Source organism: Perna viridis, chromosome 6, assembly GCF_037379345.1.
Source record: "Perna viridis isolate PV_CMFRI_1.1 ecotype Kerala chromosome 6, ASM3737934v1, whole genome shotgun sequence".
Taxonomy (NCBI): Eukaryota; Metazoa; Mollusca; class Bivalvia; order Mytilida; family Mytilidae; genus Perna; species Perna viridis.
In genome coordinates, this window is record NC_142450.1 from 25,967,712 (window position 1) to 25,987,643 (window position 19,932).

General features: G+C 34.0%; 1 protein-coding gene across 3 annotated transcripts in view; it reads left to right on the forward strand.

The window, feature by feature from the left end:
• The first annotated feature begins 13,447 nt into the window (after positions 1–13,447).
• The window catches only part of LOC148614260 (uncharacterized), a 34,722-nt gene continuing 28,237 nt past the window's right edge, over positions 13,448–19,932 (forward strand). For 2 of the 3 annotated variants that reach the window (XM_088588255.1, XM_088588256.1), the window contains exon 1: positions 13,577–13,599. Coding sequence is in view for 1 of the 3 variants with exons in the window: in XM_088588254.1 (XP_088444380.1) it covers positions 13,550–13,599 (50 nt within the window). In the remaining 2 variants the exon portion in view is untranslated. Of the gene's footprint in view, positions 13,600–19,932 lie in introns of all 3 variants that reach the window. The other variant, XM_088588254.1, reaches the window with a different exon arrangement.

The window sequence follows — 19,932 nt, forward strand, 5'->3', positions numbered from 1 at the left end:
AATTTTGATTAGCCATGTGGTCACGTGACCAAGCTACGTCATAGGTCCATGGGGCTTCTGCACATTTTACGTGATTTCTACAAATGAGAGTGAAAATATTGAAAGTTTTGGTTGGCCAACGAATATATACTTACAGTTGTATCAATTTAAACAACTTCGAGAGGAAAATGATAAACAATGATAGAAATATTTTACTTTTACATGTGTGAACACAGAGAGACGACACCACTTCTTTTCGAAGATTACATAGAAATATTTCATTATGTTTTGTCATGTTCGCGTGAACTTTTTACATAAAGTAAATTAAATTCACATTCTAAGATTCAAACTTTTCCGAACTCGATCTTCAATGGAAATATTGATTTCACCCCTTTTTACGGAACTTTACTCCTGACAAGTGTACATGTACCCAGCAAGTGCAGCGAACAAATACGAACATGTTTATTTTTTACATTGTTTTTTGTTGATTCTATTTGAGAGCCCATAAAGGTTTCGCGCTGAAGCTTCCTCGTGTACCAAATCTGTTTTGCTAAACTTAAATATTTTAACTAAGTGACCTATAAAACATATTGTTTGTACCAGAAAAGCTCCCTTAAACTCACCTAGGGTCACCTATTACAAATTGTGTATTGTGTCAAATTCTCCATGTAAATTGTCTTATTTCAAAATTAGTAAGACAAAAGAAATGCAATTTTATTTCAATTATCGAAGTCATACACTTGCGTCGACACCAGTGTCGCGGGGGGCCGAACCATGTAAAGATAAAAGCCGCCGTCCACGCTTTCTCTTTGTCTTAATTCAGTCTACCGGGCTTGTTAATTGATAACCCAGCGACAAAGAAGAACAATTAACAGAATGTCACTATTTAATTTGCACCCTCCTGTACAAGTCCTAAATATAGTGTGCAAAGTAGTTTGTGTTTTCACCACGCGGGAATGTATGCCTAAGGAAAATGAAATGTTGACAGAAAACGAGAAGAACTTTAGACTTCTTACTTTTTAAACATAATTATCGGGCTCATACACAGATCACTGTACCACTCTGCATTATAATTACAACCTATTTTTGAAGATTTATTAATTTTTTCTCGGGCACGTGTATACATTTTAAATGCACCAGAATGGAGATTGAGAACCAATGACGTACACTTCCATATATGGTAAGTGGGTGTTAGTTCCGGTTTTCACTTATGCATATTACTTAGGTCGTCCTGATAACACAATAATTCTAACTTTATTTATTTGAAATGTTTAAAAAATGAAATTTTTGTGTAATGTCTCCTTTAAATGTATAATCCGCACCCGTAGCCGACCCAAAGTCCCCGTACCTAAATCAATTCACTAAATCGCCAATTTTTCTATTATTATTCAGAATTTTGAACTGAACCTTCGTCATGAAGTTCAAAATGTAATTTAAATCAATTGAAGTTAAAACTAGTTGAAAACATTTTGACTCAGTCGATTTTATATTGAATTGTGTAACCGGAAGTTACTGTACCAAACTGATAACTGACTATTTCTCACTTTCCAGTCCGAATTTTCACATTTATCTGAAAAAAAAAAACATTCAGAGGTTAAGACTTGACTTTAAGACTTTGGATAACATTTTGAAAGATTTGATATTGCTTTAAAAAGAACTGTCGGAGTATGTAGCTATGCAGGGACTCTCACAAAGAAATCTACGGTATATAAGCCACTGGTCTGTGATTAAACAATGTGCCAAATGATATTTATCCTGCAAGTTAAATTTTCTCTTCTTTAAAACGAAAAAGATATTCCATAAAAATATGACGAACTTAAGTAAACTTATGTTTTAGACTTGTTTCTGTAAAGTCATAAATCACAACACGATATAGTGGATTTCAAAAACACTTTTGTAATTTCAGAATATAAAAAAGAATGTGAGAATTTATAAAGTCTTATTAGATTAAAGCAGGTATGCGTAGCCCATTCCTACTAAAATTCAACTGGCAAAATCCACTGCTGAAGCATTATGACATTCATGAGAGGATACATTCTGATAAAGGGACCAATTTTGAGAGCGAGATAGTGAAAGGACTTTGCAAGTTGACAGGTATGAAAAAGTCCAGAACAACTAGGTATCATCCCAATGGCAAAGGTATGACCGAAGGTTTATTAGGACACTTTGTAACATGCCGGGATCCTTAGGCACACATCAAAAGTTGAACTGGAGAGCTTATGTGGCACCTATAGTACGTGCATACAATTCACCAGACTTGACTCTACTGGTCAAACACCATATATGTTTATTTTAGATTAGCAATTGATGTTACATTTAGACTCTGTATGGATGAGCAAGTACCCAGTACTCAGTGTGTTATGGAGTTGAAAGACCGTCTTACGCAGGCATACAACCTTGCCAAGCAGTCATCGGAAAACGCCAGAGAAAGACAGAAAGAAGGACATAACACAAAGATCAGAGGAGCGGTTGTTAAACCATGAGATAGGGTATATTGATCAAGGTTCTTTTGTATGATAGGAAGCATAAGTTGATGGATAAATGAGAAGAACCTTATCTTGTTATAGCACAACCCAATGCGGGTATTCCAATCTCCAGAGTACGCAAGGAGGGTATTGAAGGGAAGATTCGTACTTTACACCAAATTTTATTGCTTCCAATAGGTTATGTAGTTGAGAAACCAGTGCCAACTCCAAGGGAAAGCAATTTGAAACTAGTACCACGTATAGTGTATCCATCAGCACCATGAAAACTGATTTATTCAACGGGTCATAGTTTTCCTTTCCTCGTTTGTCTACCCCGGACTTGACTTTTTATGAGCAACTCGGCGGGTGTTTCTAGAAAAGCAGAGGACGCTTACCCTACCGGTGCACCTGGTCCATGCTCCCAGTTTTTAGTGGGGTCCGAGTTGCTCATTTACATTTGTTACTTTGTATGTATGATTTTAGTTACTTTATGTTCTTTATTGTGCATTTCTGTTTTCCATGTCTGGTCTTTGTCCCAGGATTACATTCTTTTGATTACCGCTATAACCTTGGTTCCCTTGATTACTCTACCACAAAGCGAAGAAGACACACAGGAACTGAAGAAATAATGCTCTGATGTTATTTCTGATGCCACACTTGAATCAGGCTGGATCGGAAGCTGATTATTGTTTTGTTAGTCAAAAGGAGCATGTGTACAATGACCAATCAGTTGTTCAATATTCCCCAGTCCCTTTTTTGTATAAAGACATGTTTAGAATATTGTCGGTGCCTCGATCATTTTATTTTGGTCGTAATATTTTTTTTTATTCTCTCCTGTTGAAAGTTTTCATAGTGAGGAAACAAAAAAAATGTTGCTGCCATGTTTGATGTGCTGTTTATTTATAACATTTCCCCATATCCTTTCTTTCTCATGATAGTTGTTTACTTTTTTAAGCAATGTGCTAGAGTGCCGGTCATGACATGGACCAAGGTTTGATAATGTTTTGGTGTTGAACCCATATTTCCCTTGCAACCTGCAGCAAAACAAAACAAAGAAGTGCACAAATGTCGTGAAAATGAGATTACTGCATTTGTTTATGTTCTTGAGACCTGAAACTTGAAAAAAGGAATCTGATGATGTTGAATGTGACGCTTCTTGATAAAATGATTTTGGGTATAATACCATCCACGGGGCATAGTTAAAATCCAACACCACCCAAAGAGAGATAACTCCAATTAAATTGTATTGGCTTTAAACTAGACTGGTTCCCAATCGCAATATTCAGTAGTCCCGGGAACCAGGATAGCTTTTAACTATTTTCTTTGAAATTACTACGCGGCCAAGCGGCAAAAAATAGTTTGGCGTCTCGATTTACCAGTTCGACAATATTTAGCTGAAAATTAACACTTAAAATTGTTTGAAATATCATTCACTAGGGATATCGGTGAAATATTTAAAATTTAAAAGAGAATCACGCATTAATTTGAAGACGGCATTTCCGTCCGTGAAGTTATCTGCTGGAAGCCCTTTTGTCATTCTTATACTTACAATATTCGAAGCCACTCACGTGACTTCAGAGTAAAAAATGTTCTTATAGGCCTAGATGCAAATATTTTTTATAATCAAAAACTTTCAGCAACATACATGTATATTTAATTTAATGGTTAATCTAGATTTGTGTCTTTTACAATAAGAATGACATTTTCAAAACCACACTGATGATTTTTTTCTTTAAAATACGACAATATCGCATTTTAAATATTGCTTTGAATTAAATTCTAACTTGATAATGCGAATTGTAGCTGTTAAGAGTAAACTCGTACGAAAAAATTGCCGACCACACTTACGGAACGTCACTTTTACCATTATTGAAAACGTCATTTTTATGGAGTTGTGACATTTTGTAAGATTTGTAAAATATGCTATTGTAAGAGTAATAAGAATCAGAAATTAAAAGTCTAGGACAATGAAAAGCTGAGAAAAAATAACATTCAGAAATCAGTTTTTGCTGGAAAATTGAATGTAGCAATAATATAAAAATAAGACGCGAACTTTGCATAAATTGGCCTAATGCGAAAAAAGAGCATGTGTGACATTTTGTAAGACTCGATAAAAGTGGCCGTATTTCGTAAAAGTCTGTTTTTCTTTTAAAATGTGTTGAAATTTATGATTTTGAGTAAAATAATATTACTTAAATGTAAAAAGAATGTACCTCTGTCTATATTTGTTACTCCTTTTCTTTGTTTGATTTGGTGTACTAGTTATGTTGTGTTCTGTGGGACAGTTTGTTTTATTTTTGTTCCATTTTGATTTTGAGAGATAATGGGATATTACCGGTGTACCTGGTCCATGCTCCCAGTTTTTAGTGGAGTCCAAGTTGCTCATTTGCTTTTTTTACATTGTTTGTATTATTTTAGTTACTCTGCGTTCTTTGTTGTGAATGTCTGTTTTCCGTGTCTGGTTTTTGTCCCTGGATTACATTCTTTTGATTACCGCTGTAACCTTGGTTCCCTTGATTACTCATTAACTGGATAGGTTGTATAAGAAGCATCCTCCCAAGTCAGGAGCGGACCCTGAATTGGGAGGATGATAAAGAATTGAGTTATGTTGATTTCAAACCAGCTATGATTAAGTTACATTTAATTGGTAAGAATTTCTATTTTGTGGTAACTAAATACATATATACCCTTATGCATTTTTCAATTATAAATATATAAAAAAATAGAGTTAAAAAAAATAAATGAAAATGACAACCAAAAACAATGCATAAAGTATAGAAAATGTACACAGAAAACCAATGGAGAAAATGTACAATTTTAGAAATATTGACCCGATCGAAAGAATATTATTAAGTATTAAATACTGGTAATTTCAGGGGAAAAACTAGATATAAATTTTGACTACTTAGTTTAGATTTAAAAAAGTTTAATATATGATTGAAAACGGCAGATGAATACATAAATGAGCAACTTAAAACAAATACCAGAGTCCAGGCTGTTTGGCGTTAGACTGGCACCAAATCATACAAAAAATTAAATGGGTTGACAAGTAAAAGAGCAGAAATCGGAGAACTAGATTACTTTATCAAAATCTGTAATGCAAACGATATTCTATAGGCAGAAAACCCGGCAGAACTACATACCACATTTGTTCTTACAACATTTTAAGAGTGCTGTAATAAGATGATTGGAAGTTCATGCGGTCTTGACTATCCTTACAGATCTCGCACGACCGCCCCTTACGGGGATTCTGTTAGTAGATGGCTGTTACTAATTGGAAGGTAGCGGAGTCCAGCCTTCTGGATAACTGACCGAAAAACTTAGAGTATGTCCTACTAGCGGCTGTGCTGCTTTGTTGACGCTCTGTACTCACACACCCCAAGTGGGTCCGAGAGGGTTTCCTCACTGTAACTATTTGGGAGTAGGTCAACGCGTAGAGTGCTGTAACAACTGACAGCTCGTTGTTAATATCCACACTGAACGAACCTGGATTATATAATACATGTTCTGCAATGTAGATTTTCAATGAATTTTCAACCTTAATGATACATTATTTTGCTTGTAGGAAATATAAGAATTAAATCAAATGCCCCGAAAGCTGAATTATATAATACAGGTTACGCTTTGTAGAATTCACCTAAATTTTTGCTTGTGGGAAGCTATAAAGACTTGATATCAAATACCCTGAAATACAGGTTCTCTTTTGTAGTTTTCATGTAAATTTAAGTAAAATACTGTATTCACATCTCTACAAAGTTTCATAAAAATGCTGCAAGCTGCTTATGAAATAGTATGGACAGACCAGGTAAAACAGGGTAAAACATACATACCCAAAACTTCGATCGTTGACTGCAGTTGGTATAAAACACTTAACTGCCTTCAAAACACAGTAAAGGTGATGTGGTTCCCCAGAATTTAATTGTGTTGCTGATTTTTACAGGTGCTTGGTGGGAATGATTCTTTCTATTTCACGCTTGACTCTCTTAAGACACCCCACACTAATAGGTTTCCGAACTATTTTCTAAGCAGCATAGCTGCGAAATTTTGTGGGATGTAATATAGCCACATGGAAATGAATGCATATTGTAGAAATTTATATTTGTGCAAAAATTGTAAAATTGGCAGCTAATGGACTTATCTATTTTTTTTCAAATAAAAGAGAATCAAACGTGAATTTAGTGAATGTATCTTAATGTTAATAAAAACAATAAAAAGTTATGATAACATTTTCACGGATCAAAAGGCACTGGTGAATTTGTTTTTGTTTTTATAATATATAGCTTTAAACAGTTTGTACTCGACCAGGCTTAAAGAAGCCACACTTCACGTTGAGTTTTATGTAAATACTTTATCGCGTATCTTTAAATTCAATGTGGATCCTAAAAAAATCGAAAGATCTTTTGGAGACAATCAGTTCAAGACTATTATCTGAATATAATAGCATTAAAACCTATGATTTTTTCAACACTGTATACTTCTATTCCTCATACTCAGTTAAAATCCCAACTTAAAACATTATACATCGTTGTTTTTCCAAAAAAATGGGACACCTAGATACAAATATATAGTTCTTGGTAGAGATTCCTCATGCTTTGTGAGAAATTATTCCAAATCATCTTCCAAACATACAGAGGAAGATGTTTACAAAATGCTGGAATTTTTAATCGACAACATATTTGTCAGTGTGGTGGACGTATTTTTCAACAAACGGTCGGCATTCCAATGGGAACAAATTGTGCTCCTGTACTTGCTGACCCTTTCCCTCACTCTTATGAGGCTGACGTTATAGCTGATCTGATCCGAAAGAAAGAATATCGTTTAGCTAGATCCTTTAATCTCAGTTTCCGCTATATAGATGACGTATTATCTTTAAACAATCCTAATTTCCGGGATTTGATACATCACATCTACCCAAAAGAACTTGAGATAAAGGATATTACAGACACTGTGAGGTCAGCCTCATATCATATTTTGACCTACACTTAGAAATCGATGGTAAAGGAAATCTATTGACCAAACTTTACGACAAACGTGATGACTTTTCATTCAAAATTGTCAACTTTCCTTTCATCTGTGGCAATATCCCTTCAGCACCTGCGTATGGAATGTTCATATCATAACTCATACGTTATGCCAGAGCTTGCCGAAACTACGCAGACTTTTTGTATGGCGCTGGAACTCTAACAAATAGGCTTCTGGAACAGGGTTATGTTGCTACAAGATTGAAGTCATCACTGCAGACGTTTTATGGTCATCATCATGAACTCGTGGATCGTTATGGTGTATCCATCTGCACCATGAGTCATAGTTATCCTTTCCTCGTTTGTCTACCCCGGACTTGACTTTTTATGAGCAACTCGGCGGGTGTTTCTAAAAAAGCAGAGGACGCTTACCCTACCGGTGCACCTGGTCCATGCTCCCTGTTTTTAGTGGAGTCCGAGTTGCTCATTTGCTTTTGTTACTTTGTATATATGATTTTAGTTACTATATGTTCTTTGTTGTGTATGTCTGTTTCCCATGTCTGGTCTTTGTCCCTGGATTACATTCTTATGATTACCGATATAACCTTGGTTCCCTTTAATATCGGTGCTTGGTCAATTTGTTGCATGCCGAATTGTCCCAATCAATATGTCCCAGTTTTGAATAATTTGTCTCAATTTAACCAAAATTGGAATCATTTTATTTTTAAATATATGACAGAAAATGAAAATTTTATATAATACACCTTGATAAGTTACATAAAAGCATTCTTATATAGTGTCATTTTCACTATTTTCATACTCCTAGTTAATGTATATATATATGTACATATTTTCTGTGTTATTTTATACGTCATTTTAATAAATGACATTAACTGGAGGCTGTTAACCTTTGCCCTTACCAAAAAACTTAGTGGAGTAGCGTGTCTTGTCATAGCTTAAAGAAATGTGAACTTAATAATATCTCCTGGAACTTTGTACAATATAAAAGCATTAGCAATAATTTATTACAAGTGATCTTAATAAATATACAGAAAAAAATCCTTAGGAGAGCTGGATTGTCTTTCATTGACTGAAGGTAAAGGCAGAGAACTCACATGTGTAAGAAAATCATGTTAGTTGAAAAAAAATTATTATAGTTCCTTTTCTGCATTGTTTTGTTTTGTTTTGCTTTTGTATTTATTACTTGCATGATGATCTATAGTCTTATAACGACCTCAACCACACGAAAATATTTTTTTTGTATTTATTACTTGAATGATGATCTGTAGTCTTATAACGACCTGAATCACACGAAAATATTTGTTTTTTGTATTTATTACTTGCATGATGATCTGTAGTCTTATAACGACCTCAATCACACAAAAATATTGTATCGTACTTTTTTCAATAAAGAAACAAACAAAAAAAATCAAACCCAAACAAGCAAATACATTTTGAATATTTGTGTCTTCTGACAATACATTGATAAATATCATTGGTAAAATACATGTATGGCATCACAATATATTTCTGTTAATGTTATAAAACAAACATTGACAATTTTACCATTTTACCGAAAGGATTCTTGAATAAGTCAAATAAAAGTATGTGTACATAAATGAAGTTCTGTTATAAAATGTCATATGAAGTCCATCATGTCGTCTGAATGTGTTACCCGAAGCCGATCAGTTTGTGTTTAAAACCATGCCTTCACAGTTAATTCAAGCCTTATGTTGTGTTTTACAGAATTTCATCCTACAACAGACTACATTTGTAACAACTGTCAACCTGACGGGGAAAACACGAGAACACCCCTTGGCAGTAACATAAATGTAGGTGATTTTAATTTGTCAAACCCAACATATAACACCGACAGTGTTGATGAAGCAGAACCAAGGGGTATATTTGTCGGTCTTTGACAACCGAGAATGACTGAACACTGATCCAGATTCTTCCTATCTACCCAAGAACCAGCCATTTGACGTAACCAATCGTTCTTTCACGGAACCTGGGGTACTCCACTTTCATAACTCCATGATGACTCAATCATTGACACCAGTCTTTCAAACATTATTTCGTCTGAATATAGCTGAAATATTGCTGCTCGGACGTTAAACCCCAACAAACAAACAAACATCAAACATTATCACAAGCCTGGTCAATGTGTTTTCCATTATACCAGCAAGCACGGAAATGAGCAAAGAAATACTTGTGGAGATCCACGGCCACACTTGTACTTAGAAGGTATTAATAATTATTTTCAACTCAAATTCTTGTTAATATGCCGTTAAATCGACAAAAATAAGTACATTGAAAAAGAAAAAAATATATATATAGGTTGATATATAAGTCTCTTTCAACTAAAATTAGCGATCAAAATATATGCAGTCAACATATCACTTTTTACTCTAAAACATAGAAAATATTTCAACATTACATAAATATATGTTATTACTGTTAATGAAATCAAAATTAATAATGGGACGGAAAACAAATGCAAATGTTGCATGAAATATATTGGGTTTTTTTTTCAGTATGTACGGGACCATATTCCAGAAGATTTCTTGAAGAAAGACATCAATGTTGACAATCAACGCCATCTGACATTTTCAACAAGAAGAGAGTTGAGCATTCTTGTCACAGCGAAGACTTGGTATATTGATGCAACATTTAAAGTAGTACGCTGACCATTTAATCCACTACTTTCTGTCCATGCCTTTGTTCGTTTTGGTTCTGACACCAAGCAGATACTCTAGTGTTTGCCGTTATGTCTCGACGCCTTGCTAAAGATTACATTGCAGCAATTAGTTTTTCTTTGTGAGATTAGACAGAAAAAGTGAACACATAGGTACTTATAAATTGAGAATTGAAAATAAAAAAAAGATAAAATAACTCCTGTTAAATAACAGCTGTTAATCTGTCTAAATAAGTATATTTAAATATTGATTCTGTGAAAAGCCTCTGAAATGTACATGTATAACAAAGGATGTATTGTATATTTCTGAAATTATAAATTATGTTTTATGTTGCCCTTGTGGGTCTTTGGTTAACATCTTTTCACATGATTTGTTTCTTTCAGGTAATCCGTTGCATTCTCATGTTACTACCTAGTGCTGCTTCAGTTAGAGCTGTGGTACAATACTTTGAGTTTGCCATGTGGAAAGCAGTTTGTAGGGTACTACACACAGTGACTGTCCGTGGGTGTGCCTTTCACTTGAGGCAGGTACTTTGGATGAAATGTCAAAAGGTTGGCCTACAGGTATTTTGAAATCTTTTCATTTGCTTTTAGAAAAAAATATAGTAGATCGGTACAAATTAAGATATATATGGCACTGAATGTGGTCATTCAGCAGTTAGAAATGAACATTTTTATAGGGTTAATTAAAACGTATCTGTTTAAGTAACTGGTGCAGTATGTGGTATTTTATCATTTACTAGTATGCAACTGAAAAGTTATTTAAGGTTGTCGACATGAACAGCGACATAGTTAATAAATTCCACAGGCAGATCATGGCAATGCCGTGCCTCCCATAAGAGCACATCGTGTCATCTTTCAACAAACTGTACCTTGCTGTTCTTGTTGCAGCAAGACCACTTAGTAAACTACGTTACGTCCACATGGATTGTTGGTTCCAAGTTCCCTGTCAAAACATGGTCTGTGCTTAGTCAAGCAGTAAAGACCAACAATGACGTGGAAGGATGGCATCAACAACTCAACAAAATGGCAGAAGGGCAGAGCCTGCAGCTGTACGTGATGACCAGACTGCTGAGTGATGAATCTAGGTTTGTAAAAAAATCAACAGTTAAACAAACCAATGACTTGGAAATCAATAAAATAGATGAGACAAAAAGAGAAACAAAATAAATACATGTATGAAGTTATTACTTGACAATAACATAGTGTCCAAATTTTTCATAAATGAAGTATAAAAATGTCTTATTTGTTAGATGTGTTCCTTTGCAGCTACAATTAGATTCTGAGCAGAAACTCTTCAGGACACTAAGAACATCATCACGCTCTTCGTTGTGGGATGCCTACAGCAATGATGTGTCTGCTCTTTTGAAATCTGTAGGACTAATTGTTGTAAACAAGACTACTTAAAAATCAAAACTTTGACAATAGATGATGTTTTATGTGAATTGTCTATTCTTTGTTGTATTTGATGAATTAAAAAAGAATAAGTGGTAGATGAAAATATTTGTTTTAATATGAATGTTGAATGACTCAGAATGAGAGCTTTATGGATGCTATATGAGTGTTTCTTTTAAATGTGTGTTGAGTTGGTGTTATTTTGATGTTGAATGCATTTTTTTGGTTTTACTTAGTACAAGATAACACAGATGATTTAAAATGAGTGGATAAAAGTTAGGGAGAAAGACAAGTACCGGATAATGTTATATGAATATGTGAGTTACACTACCATAATAGAATGGAGTAGAAGTTGGTGTTTGTTTTAAAAAATGGTACAGTGTACATAATGTGAACTTTCCTTTGTAAGAATAAAAAATCATTTCTCATGTTTTTTTCTAGTTTTGTACAAAACAAAAATCCAAAATGTTTCCTATTTTTAAATTATAAATCGCAAAAAAAAAAAGCAAAACGAAAAACAAAAACATGAATTTAGGGTCTGGTAAAATAATACCCTTTAAAATCAAAACAAAGAGTTGTTCATAACCATGAATAACACACCACAAACACTATATCCTGAAACAAAAACCATTTCAGAAAACATGGGACGAATTGACCTTGGACAAAATGGAATCGGGACAAATCGGTCTGGGACAAATTTGAATTGGGACAAGTGACTTGTATCCTTTACTGTTCTTGCGTAAATACCACTCTGCGCGGTTGCCTAAATAATCATTATTTTGGTTCACATTAATATTAATTGTATAAAATGTAAACAAATAATAATAATGATGATGATAATAATAATAATAATAATAAAAGAAAAGAAAAAAATGCAAACCATACTTTTCGGCTTCCCTGTGCCTTGTGTAGGATGCTACCTATAAACAATCATGTATTTGGCACAGTTCAATTTATTTGACAATAAATATCCCAAACTATGTATCAGCCGAACAGCAAAGTACCTGTGCCCTAGCGCCCTAGACCACTCGGCCAGCTAGGCTATATAATAATATAGCTTTCTCTGGCCGGTTCATTCCTCCTCGTAGGATTAATCTAGGGCTGTAACTTAGTACACGATGTATGGTGGCCCGATCATACCCACCTCTCCCTATTTCCAGTGGCATTCAAAATTTGTCGACCCCATTGTCCTTGTGTCCCATCCCTGTTTCATTTCATCATCATTTCATGTTCATTTTTATCATCAATTTCATGTTCATCGTCTGAATATAGCTAAATATTGCTGCTTGGACGTTAAAACCCAACAAACAAACAAACAAGACTCCTTGACGCATCATGTCTCTTCTTGTCACCTCTTGTCGCTAGTTAGTGAGACCCCTAACAGACCGGAACTTGAAACTACTTACCCCAAACCAATCGCAATCGCAAGGTACCAGTATCGTATTGCATAAACCTGAGCAGGTGTAGTCAAAACATGGATGCTATAAAAATATAGTGCATTTTCTTTTTGCCTCTCTACAAACTAATATTTTGTCAAAAGATATGAACAATGACTTATAAATAGAGCAAACATCACACTGTAAGATGAAGAACTTTTTTAAAAGAAAATCTAACATAATATCATAAAAATGTTCCACTGAAAATGTTGGTTTGGTGAGTGCAAAACGAAAGTGAAAGTAGGGAAAATGACTATTTATAGTTCGAGACTACTTTTCTGTCCGATCTTCGTGGACTCACCCTATTTTCTTGCGGGAAATTATTTTTATACATGTCCTTAGAAATGCTACACAGTGAAAGTTTTATTGAATCAATTTACATATTTTTTAAAAAGTCCTAAAAATATGCACTTCACTATAGAAGTCTATGGGAAAATTAATACGATACTGAGACCGCAACCTCCCGGCTGCCGAGGACTTACCGATTGAACCCGAACAGAAACTACTCGGCTATTTCCGCTAAACTAAGAGGGGTTCCGAATCCGAGCGTAGTCATTGCTGCATGTGGTTGTGAACGGCTAAGAAAAAAAGAAGAACTTATTTAGATCAATTGACACGATGTCTCAACAAGTCAACGCATCTGCGATGTTTGCGTTAATCGTTGCTATGTAAGCATATGGTTATTTGTTTGTTTTTATGTTTAAAACGATAAGATTTTAACTTTCAATCGCTTCGCTCTGGCATCTTCGTACATGTATGTATATTGCTTAATTGAAATCTGGGACACCATGTCTTCTAGCTGCATATCTAATACTTTCTCCCCTAGTTCTGACATCACCAAAAGCCTCTTTTAACATTTCTAAATTATAATTTGCTCAAAAGAAAAGAAAAACATTTGAAACACCATATTCTAACGTTCAAGAGTTGAAGAGAATGGTGATGAAGTTGAGGATACAGAAACTTGCATTGTGCATGGAAAATGTCAGCCAGAAGGACTCAAACTGGATCTAAGCCTTAAAATTGTTAACTGGGCACAATGTGATTGCTGTCTTAAGTGGGTCCATTTGAAGTATTGTACCGAGGAGGAACACATATCTAAAATTGGTAACTTCCACTGTCCCTTGTGTGTTACCTCACAGAGCATTTTATAAATAACTTGATTTTGTGACTGTATCATAGACATGTACAATATATATAATTGGTTTTAAGCCATATAACTACCTAATCAGTTATTTAATTAAAGAAATTTGTTCATTTAGCTCCACTTAAAAATCACATTATGTCTAAGGTATCACAACAACTACAATTCGAACCCATTGTTTTGCAACTTTTACAGGGTTCGACGTTAACTTTTATATTCACTTGTCCAGTCGGGCAAGTGACATATGTGATTCACTTGCCCGGAACTTTGTGTCACTATATAGTGTTTAAACCAGAAACCCTTGTTTAATAAGACGTGGATGGCAAGAAACTGTTCAACTATAATGCAGATGACAGTGCAGATCATGCCATTTTCAGAATCAACAATGCCATCAAAGTCTTTCAGCCATCCATCATTAAACCCACGTTTTCGTTTTAATTCATAGTCAGCTTTTGTATTTTTCTGTGGAATTTCAGGACCCCAGTTACCCCAAAACAGTCAAGTGTCCCCTGCTTGGCCATGCTTACTCCCTCGACACTTGGGGAGAACTGATTAATTGCAAGCCAAATAAATCGAAAAGCCGTCATATTTTTTGCGGGAATAAGGGGTAAAACAAGAAGCAAAGAAATTACAAGTATTCATGTGAGGAGTTTTTATTTCACATCTTTAGTTTAACGAATGGACAACAATAACTATCTTCAATAGAATCTTATTTCTCTTTTTCTCTCATATTTTCGAAGTTTTCGATACAGATTTCTTGCAGTTTTCCAAAGTAAGAAATTCCATAAATAAATCGCGATGTTCAATTGGATAACGAAAATAGATGTACAATTGGACGCATCCGATTGGTCAACATTAATATCATACGATCTATTTTTGGCAAAGGGAAAATCAGAAAACTATCCAATGATAATCTAGGTCAGCAAGGTCGGGAAGAACGGCGAACTATACAGAAGTAATTTTCGATGTTTTAGAGCTGCGATGATCAGAAATAATGTAATTTGGGCATATATTTTTTTCACTTGCCCAGTCGGGCAACTTTGATGTCGTTTTTACTTGCCCAGACCGGCGATTTACTTGCCCCGGGCAATCGGGCAACCGTTAATGTCGAACCATGTTTTATTGGTTGAAATCAACTAAAACAGTTTGCTTTGTTCAATGAATGTTCTGAACAATTTGTAAAACTTAATTTGAAGTTTCAAAATCATTCCTTTATCCATACCCAGGTGTTTATTCTAAGCATCCGCAGAATTACCGGACTTTCATTGTTTACAAGAAAACAGCATGTTGATTATATAGACAACAAATAAATGAAATGTGCTTATGACACTGGTTATAAAGAATGATTTACTTAAAAAAACATTGTATGTAGATTTAGTATTCAAAACTTTAAATAACAGTTATACATTAGCTTATGTTTATAAAAGACAGCAAATCTTAGGAATGCAGACATATCGGACTGCTCCGTAATTTCTTTCACTGTATGTGTAAACCATGGAGGTTGAAATCTTATGATAATAAATGATGTATGAAACTATTGAAGGTTTGAAAAAACTAGTGGGATGTTAAGGCTAATCATCCACACATCCGGTTCGAGTCAATAACACATAGAATAGTGAAGGAAACACTTGATTTGCATTAGTAATCTTGAAACTGTGAAAAATTCATAAAAGTTATTAACTATCTTATGTGACAAATATTGATTAAAAATAAATTCAGAATAAAGACAAAGTACCGGGAGGTTCCACATTCCTTGCAATTCTACTTTTGTACCGGAAGATGATGATGATGAATGTACATTTAACAAACTTGAACGACTATTTCAAACAAATATAACGAGAATAAGTATTATGTTTACACTACACTCAGCGACTTTTATTTCTCTATCACTCAAGTCCAAGTTTTAAATCTGTGTTAGTCAGTGAAACTCTGTGTCAACCAGATTTTTTCACGGTGTAATGTAAGTGTTACTCCCATCCATCTTGGACATTGTATTTTCCGATTGTTAATTGTGTATGGAGAATCACTGACCTTGGTGTAAAATTCACCCAGCACAGTGAAGTTTATCTCATTGATCTCCACCAACAATATGGACTTTAGTACCGGAGCTCCCAGGTCACTGACCTCCGAAATTCATTGGGCACCCATGAAAATCATAACAGGGGAGTCCGGGGGACTTGTAAAAATTCTTAAATTATCCAGTCGCTGGAATTTATACTAGTAACATGAGTCATTAGTTGATTTGTCCTTCTTTAATCCAAGCCATTGGCACAAATTATAAAACAGCGGTTGAGACAAATAGCATGTAATATTATTGATTGACAAATATATTAAACATGAAAATCATAAAAAAAGACATTTATCGCTGATACATACTTCATAACCAGTAATTTTTCTAGCACTCGTCATTTTCGCCATTGACAAAAGACTTTTCAGAATGACGAAAAAAATCTAGTCTCATTTCGTCACCTGAAATCTTTGAAAGTACTAAAACATTAAGAGCTGTTAGTCCATCATTGGTTCAAGTGGAGAAAGTGACAATTTTATTACCCCAACCTAATTACAACTCTCAACAGGTGTCAAAATATTGTGTAAACAATCACCAAATCGCCAATTACACTAATCAGGCACGTGGAGTAAATGTCATCCCTAGACCACTGAAGCGTAAAAGTTCAAATGCAAGTAACAATTCATAACTGCTGGGAAAATTCCTTTACTTCTCATCAACTTTGTATCAAAGTGACATAAAAGTTATTTATCATTTATAATAATATTTCTGTTCATCAAACTTTGAGTGTAAACCAAATGTGGGTAATTTGCAATTGATCACTACCCCGGTGTCTATACATTTTGTAGTTGCAAGTCAACAATATTTAAGTTCTTGAAAATATATGCTATCTATTAATTCCTCGGGGACCAATACTAAATATAACTGAAAACTAATGACATAAATTTGTCGTTAACTCGGTCTGGATCCCAAAAGCACAGTTGAAAATTGTGCTAGAAATAGAATCTCATGAGGCAACAATAGGGAAATACTTATTTGTAAATATTTACATCTGCCCAATGTAGCACTGTTGCATGTTAAGGCAATTATATATCTACACTGTGCTAGATGTATTTTTGTGTTTCTACAAAGGGTGGCAATACAGAAAACAGCATTTTTTAAAATATGAAATACATTTAAAATTATGCCAGTTTTGTATGTTCCTGATTAATGTATTGTATAAGAGTGTAAAGGGATTTCTATTTATGATTATTCTTAAAAGCTGGGGAATTTCTTTTTTTAATTGAATCTCAGGCATGCTATTTGGATTCTCTCGAAAACATGCTTGCATGGTAATTGAAAAAAAATCGTGCTTTATTTATATGCAATATACAGGTACATTTAAGTTTTATTTCATGTCTTAAAACAGAGCTGTAAATAACAGATGATTCTGAAATACCTTATGTCGGATGCAAATACTACCATACCATACCATTAAAAATATACCATTAAAATGGTCCTCATTTTCTCACGCGAAAGTGACTAAAGCTTTCAAAATCCTGGAAAAAACCCGCATAATTGTCCTGTATTGAGTTATGATTAAGTGCAGTCCATTTGATGACTCATCACACATCGGAGACATTGTAAACAATGTGTTCATTTAAATTTCTAAAAATAGACAACATGTATTTGTGCGAGGTTTGTCAAAGGATTATTTTTTTATAATATATGGAAGTAAACAGCATTCGGCATCAATGAAAGTTCGAAATTGTTGAACAAAACATCATTACAATAAAGATATATGTAGGTTGTATTTGAAACATACTTTAAATAAGAAATGTCTCAGAGTTAACTTGAAGCAAATGACTGGCTGATTGAGATCGCCGTCTCATCTTTGTTTGGACAATGAATTGAAACTTATAATTATTTCTGATGTACTGATTACTGGGCTTCTACTTTACAATTTTTATGTACACATTATGTACCGTAATTTCTGGACTATAAGTTGATATTTTTTTTCAGCAAAGTGTCAGCCTCGACTTATCGTCCACTTCGACTTATCTAAGGATTTTTCAAGAAAAATGTTCATCAATAAAGCATTTCATTAAATTTATTTAGTTCACTTTTGATTGCTGTATTCAAAATATTTGGTAAATTGCAATCAATGAAAGCCGTCACTCAAACAGTCAAATTGGCAATTGAATTCGTATATTATTGATCATTGCCGCTATCCTTTATGAAAGAATACGATGATGTTGATAAAAACTCTGAAACTTTGAAACCGTTAAAATATATAAATTAACTCTGGATGATATGTTAACAAAACTCTTTTTTAACTTGGAAAACATTATTGAGAGTTATCGTTCCTTTAATATGCAAATTTATACCCATTTATGATATGTCATAACACATTTGCACGTGGCTCAAATTGTAATTAGTTTAAGTGTCATCTAAATGGCTAATTGTAACCAAATTTGCAGGTAACAGTTATTTTTTTATTGTATTTCGTAATACCAGGTAACATTGTTTACTAATTACCGCTCGTAGTTATGACCAATTCATCAAACGAAATTCCTGCTTATTTCACACATGGGTGTCCACGTTTGACATGTTTATGATTTCGTACTCCTGATGATCTATGGCTTCATTGACACGACATTCAATAAAAAGAATTGAACTTGCGGACAAAGTACATTTTGGTCAGGTCAGACTTGAGTGTTAGAAAACACGGACTTTACCTACATTACATATAGAATTCCACTAGCAAATTTTAGCAAGTGGAAATAATTTCTACAAGCAAAATTGAATTTCAACTTGCATTCAGCAAGTATTTAAATTTGATCACTGAGCCACAGGGGTTGCTCCCACTACCAAATATGCAGCCCGTCTAGTATATAACACAAATAAAATACTGTCTTCTTAATTAAATGTGTTCACAGTTTTGTGATGCCATTGTTTGTCATACATTTGTGACAATATTTCCATAATGAATCTGGTGTTTCCCTATGTTATTGGAGTTGCGAATTTTCACTTATTTTAAGTACTAATTATACTAAAATTGTGAAATACAAAATCATATCCTGGACAACCTGTTCTGTTTCTGAACTGTTGGTGCAACAGAAAAGCATGAATATTATCCAAAATAACTTATTTTTTGACATGATCAATATCTTAAGTGCTTTTTAAGCAGATAGATAAAAGTTTGAGATATTTTTTCTGTTATTCAATAACTGAGCATTCAACAATGTTCATTTTGAGGAAATTGAAATGAAGAACAGGATATCCATAGTCAAGACAAAGCATAAAAAATACCAAAAATAGTCATAAGAATAACATATACAAATTTAAAATAAAAAAATGGGGGTTTGGACCAGATTCATTGGTAGGTTATTGATTTTAACACCTTTTCTCTGTTTTTTCCTTCAGCTCCCATCAATCAGTTTTTATGTAAATGATGTTTCTGGATTTAAACGAGTGAGGGAAACTGGCATTGCTTAATAGTCATCTAGGATGTGACAGTGAAAAAGAGAATGTTAACAAGATTTTTTGTAAATGGATTATTTCAAATAAAATACACCTTTACTATTATATAGAACAATGAAAATTTTCCAAGTTATGAGTTGCTTATTTCAGATTCCTAAATTTTACAGTATCTTTGCTAGTCAAGGGTTACAGTCCCATCACATGAAGGGAGGAGGCAAGTCAATTCATTATAGAAAATTGCAAAAGGGGGTCATTTTCAATATAAAGAGGCTAGATGTATATGGCAGTATCATAAGGGGTCATTGTTAGATAACAGGAGAGATTTAACCAACATACAAGTTAACCCCAGGTTTATATACACTTCGTAGATTCATTAACACAGGTACATAC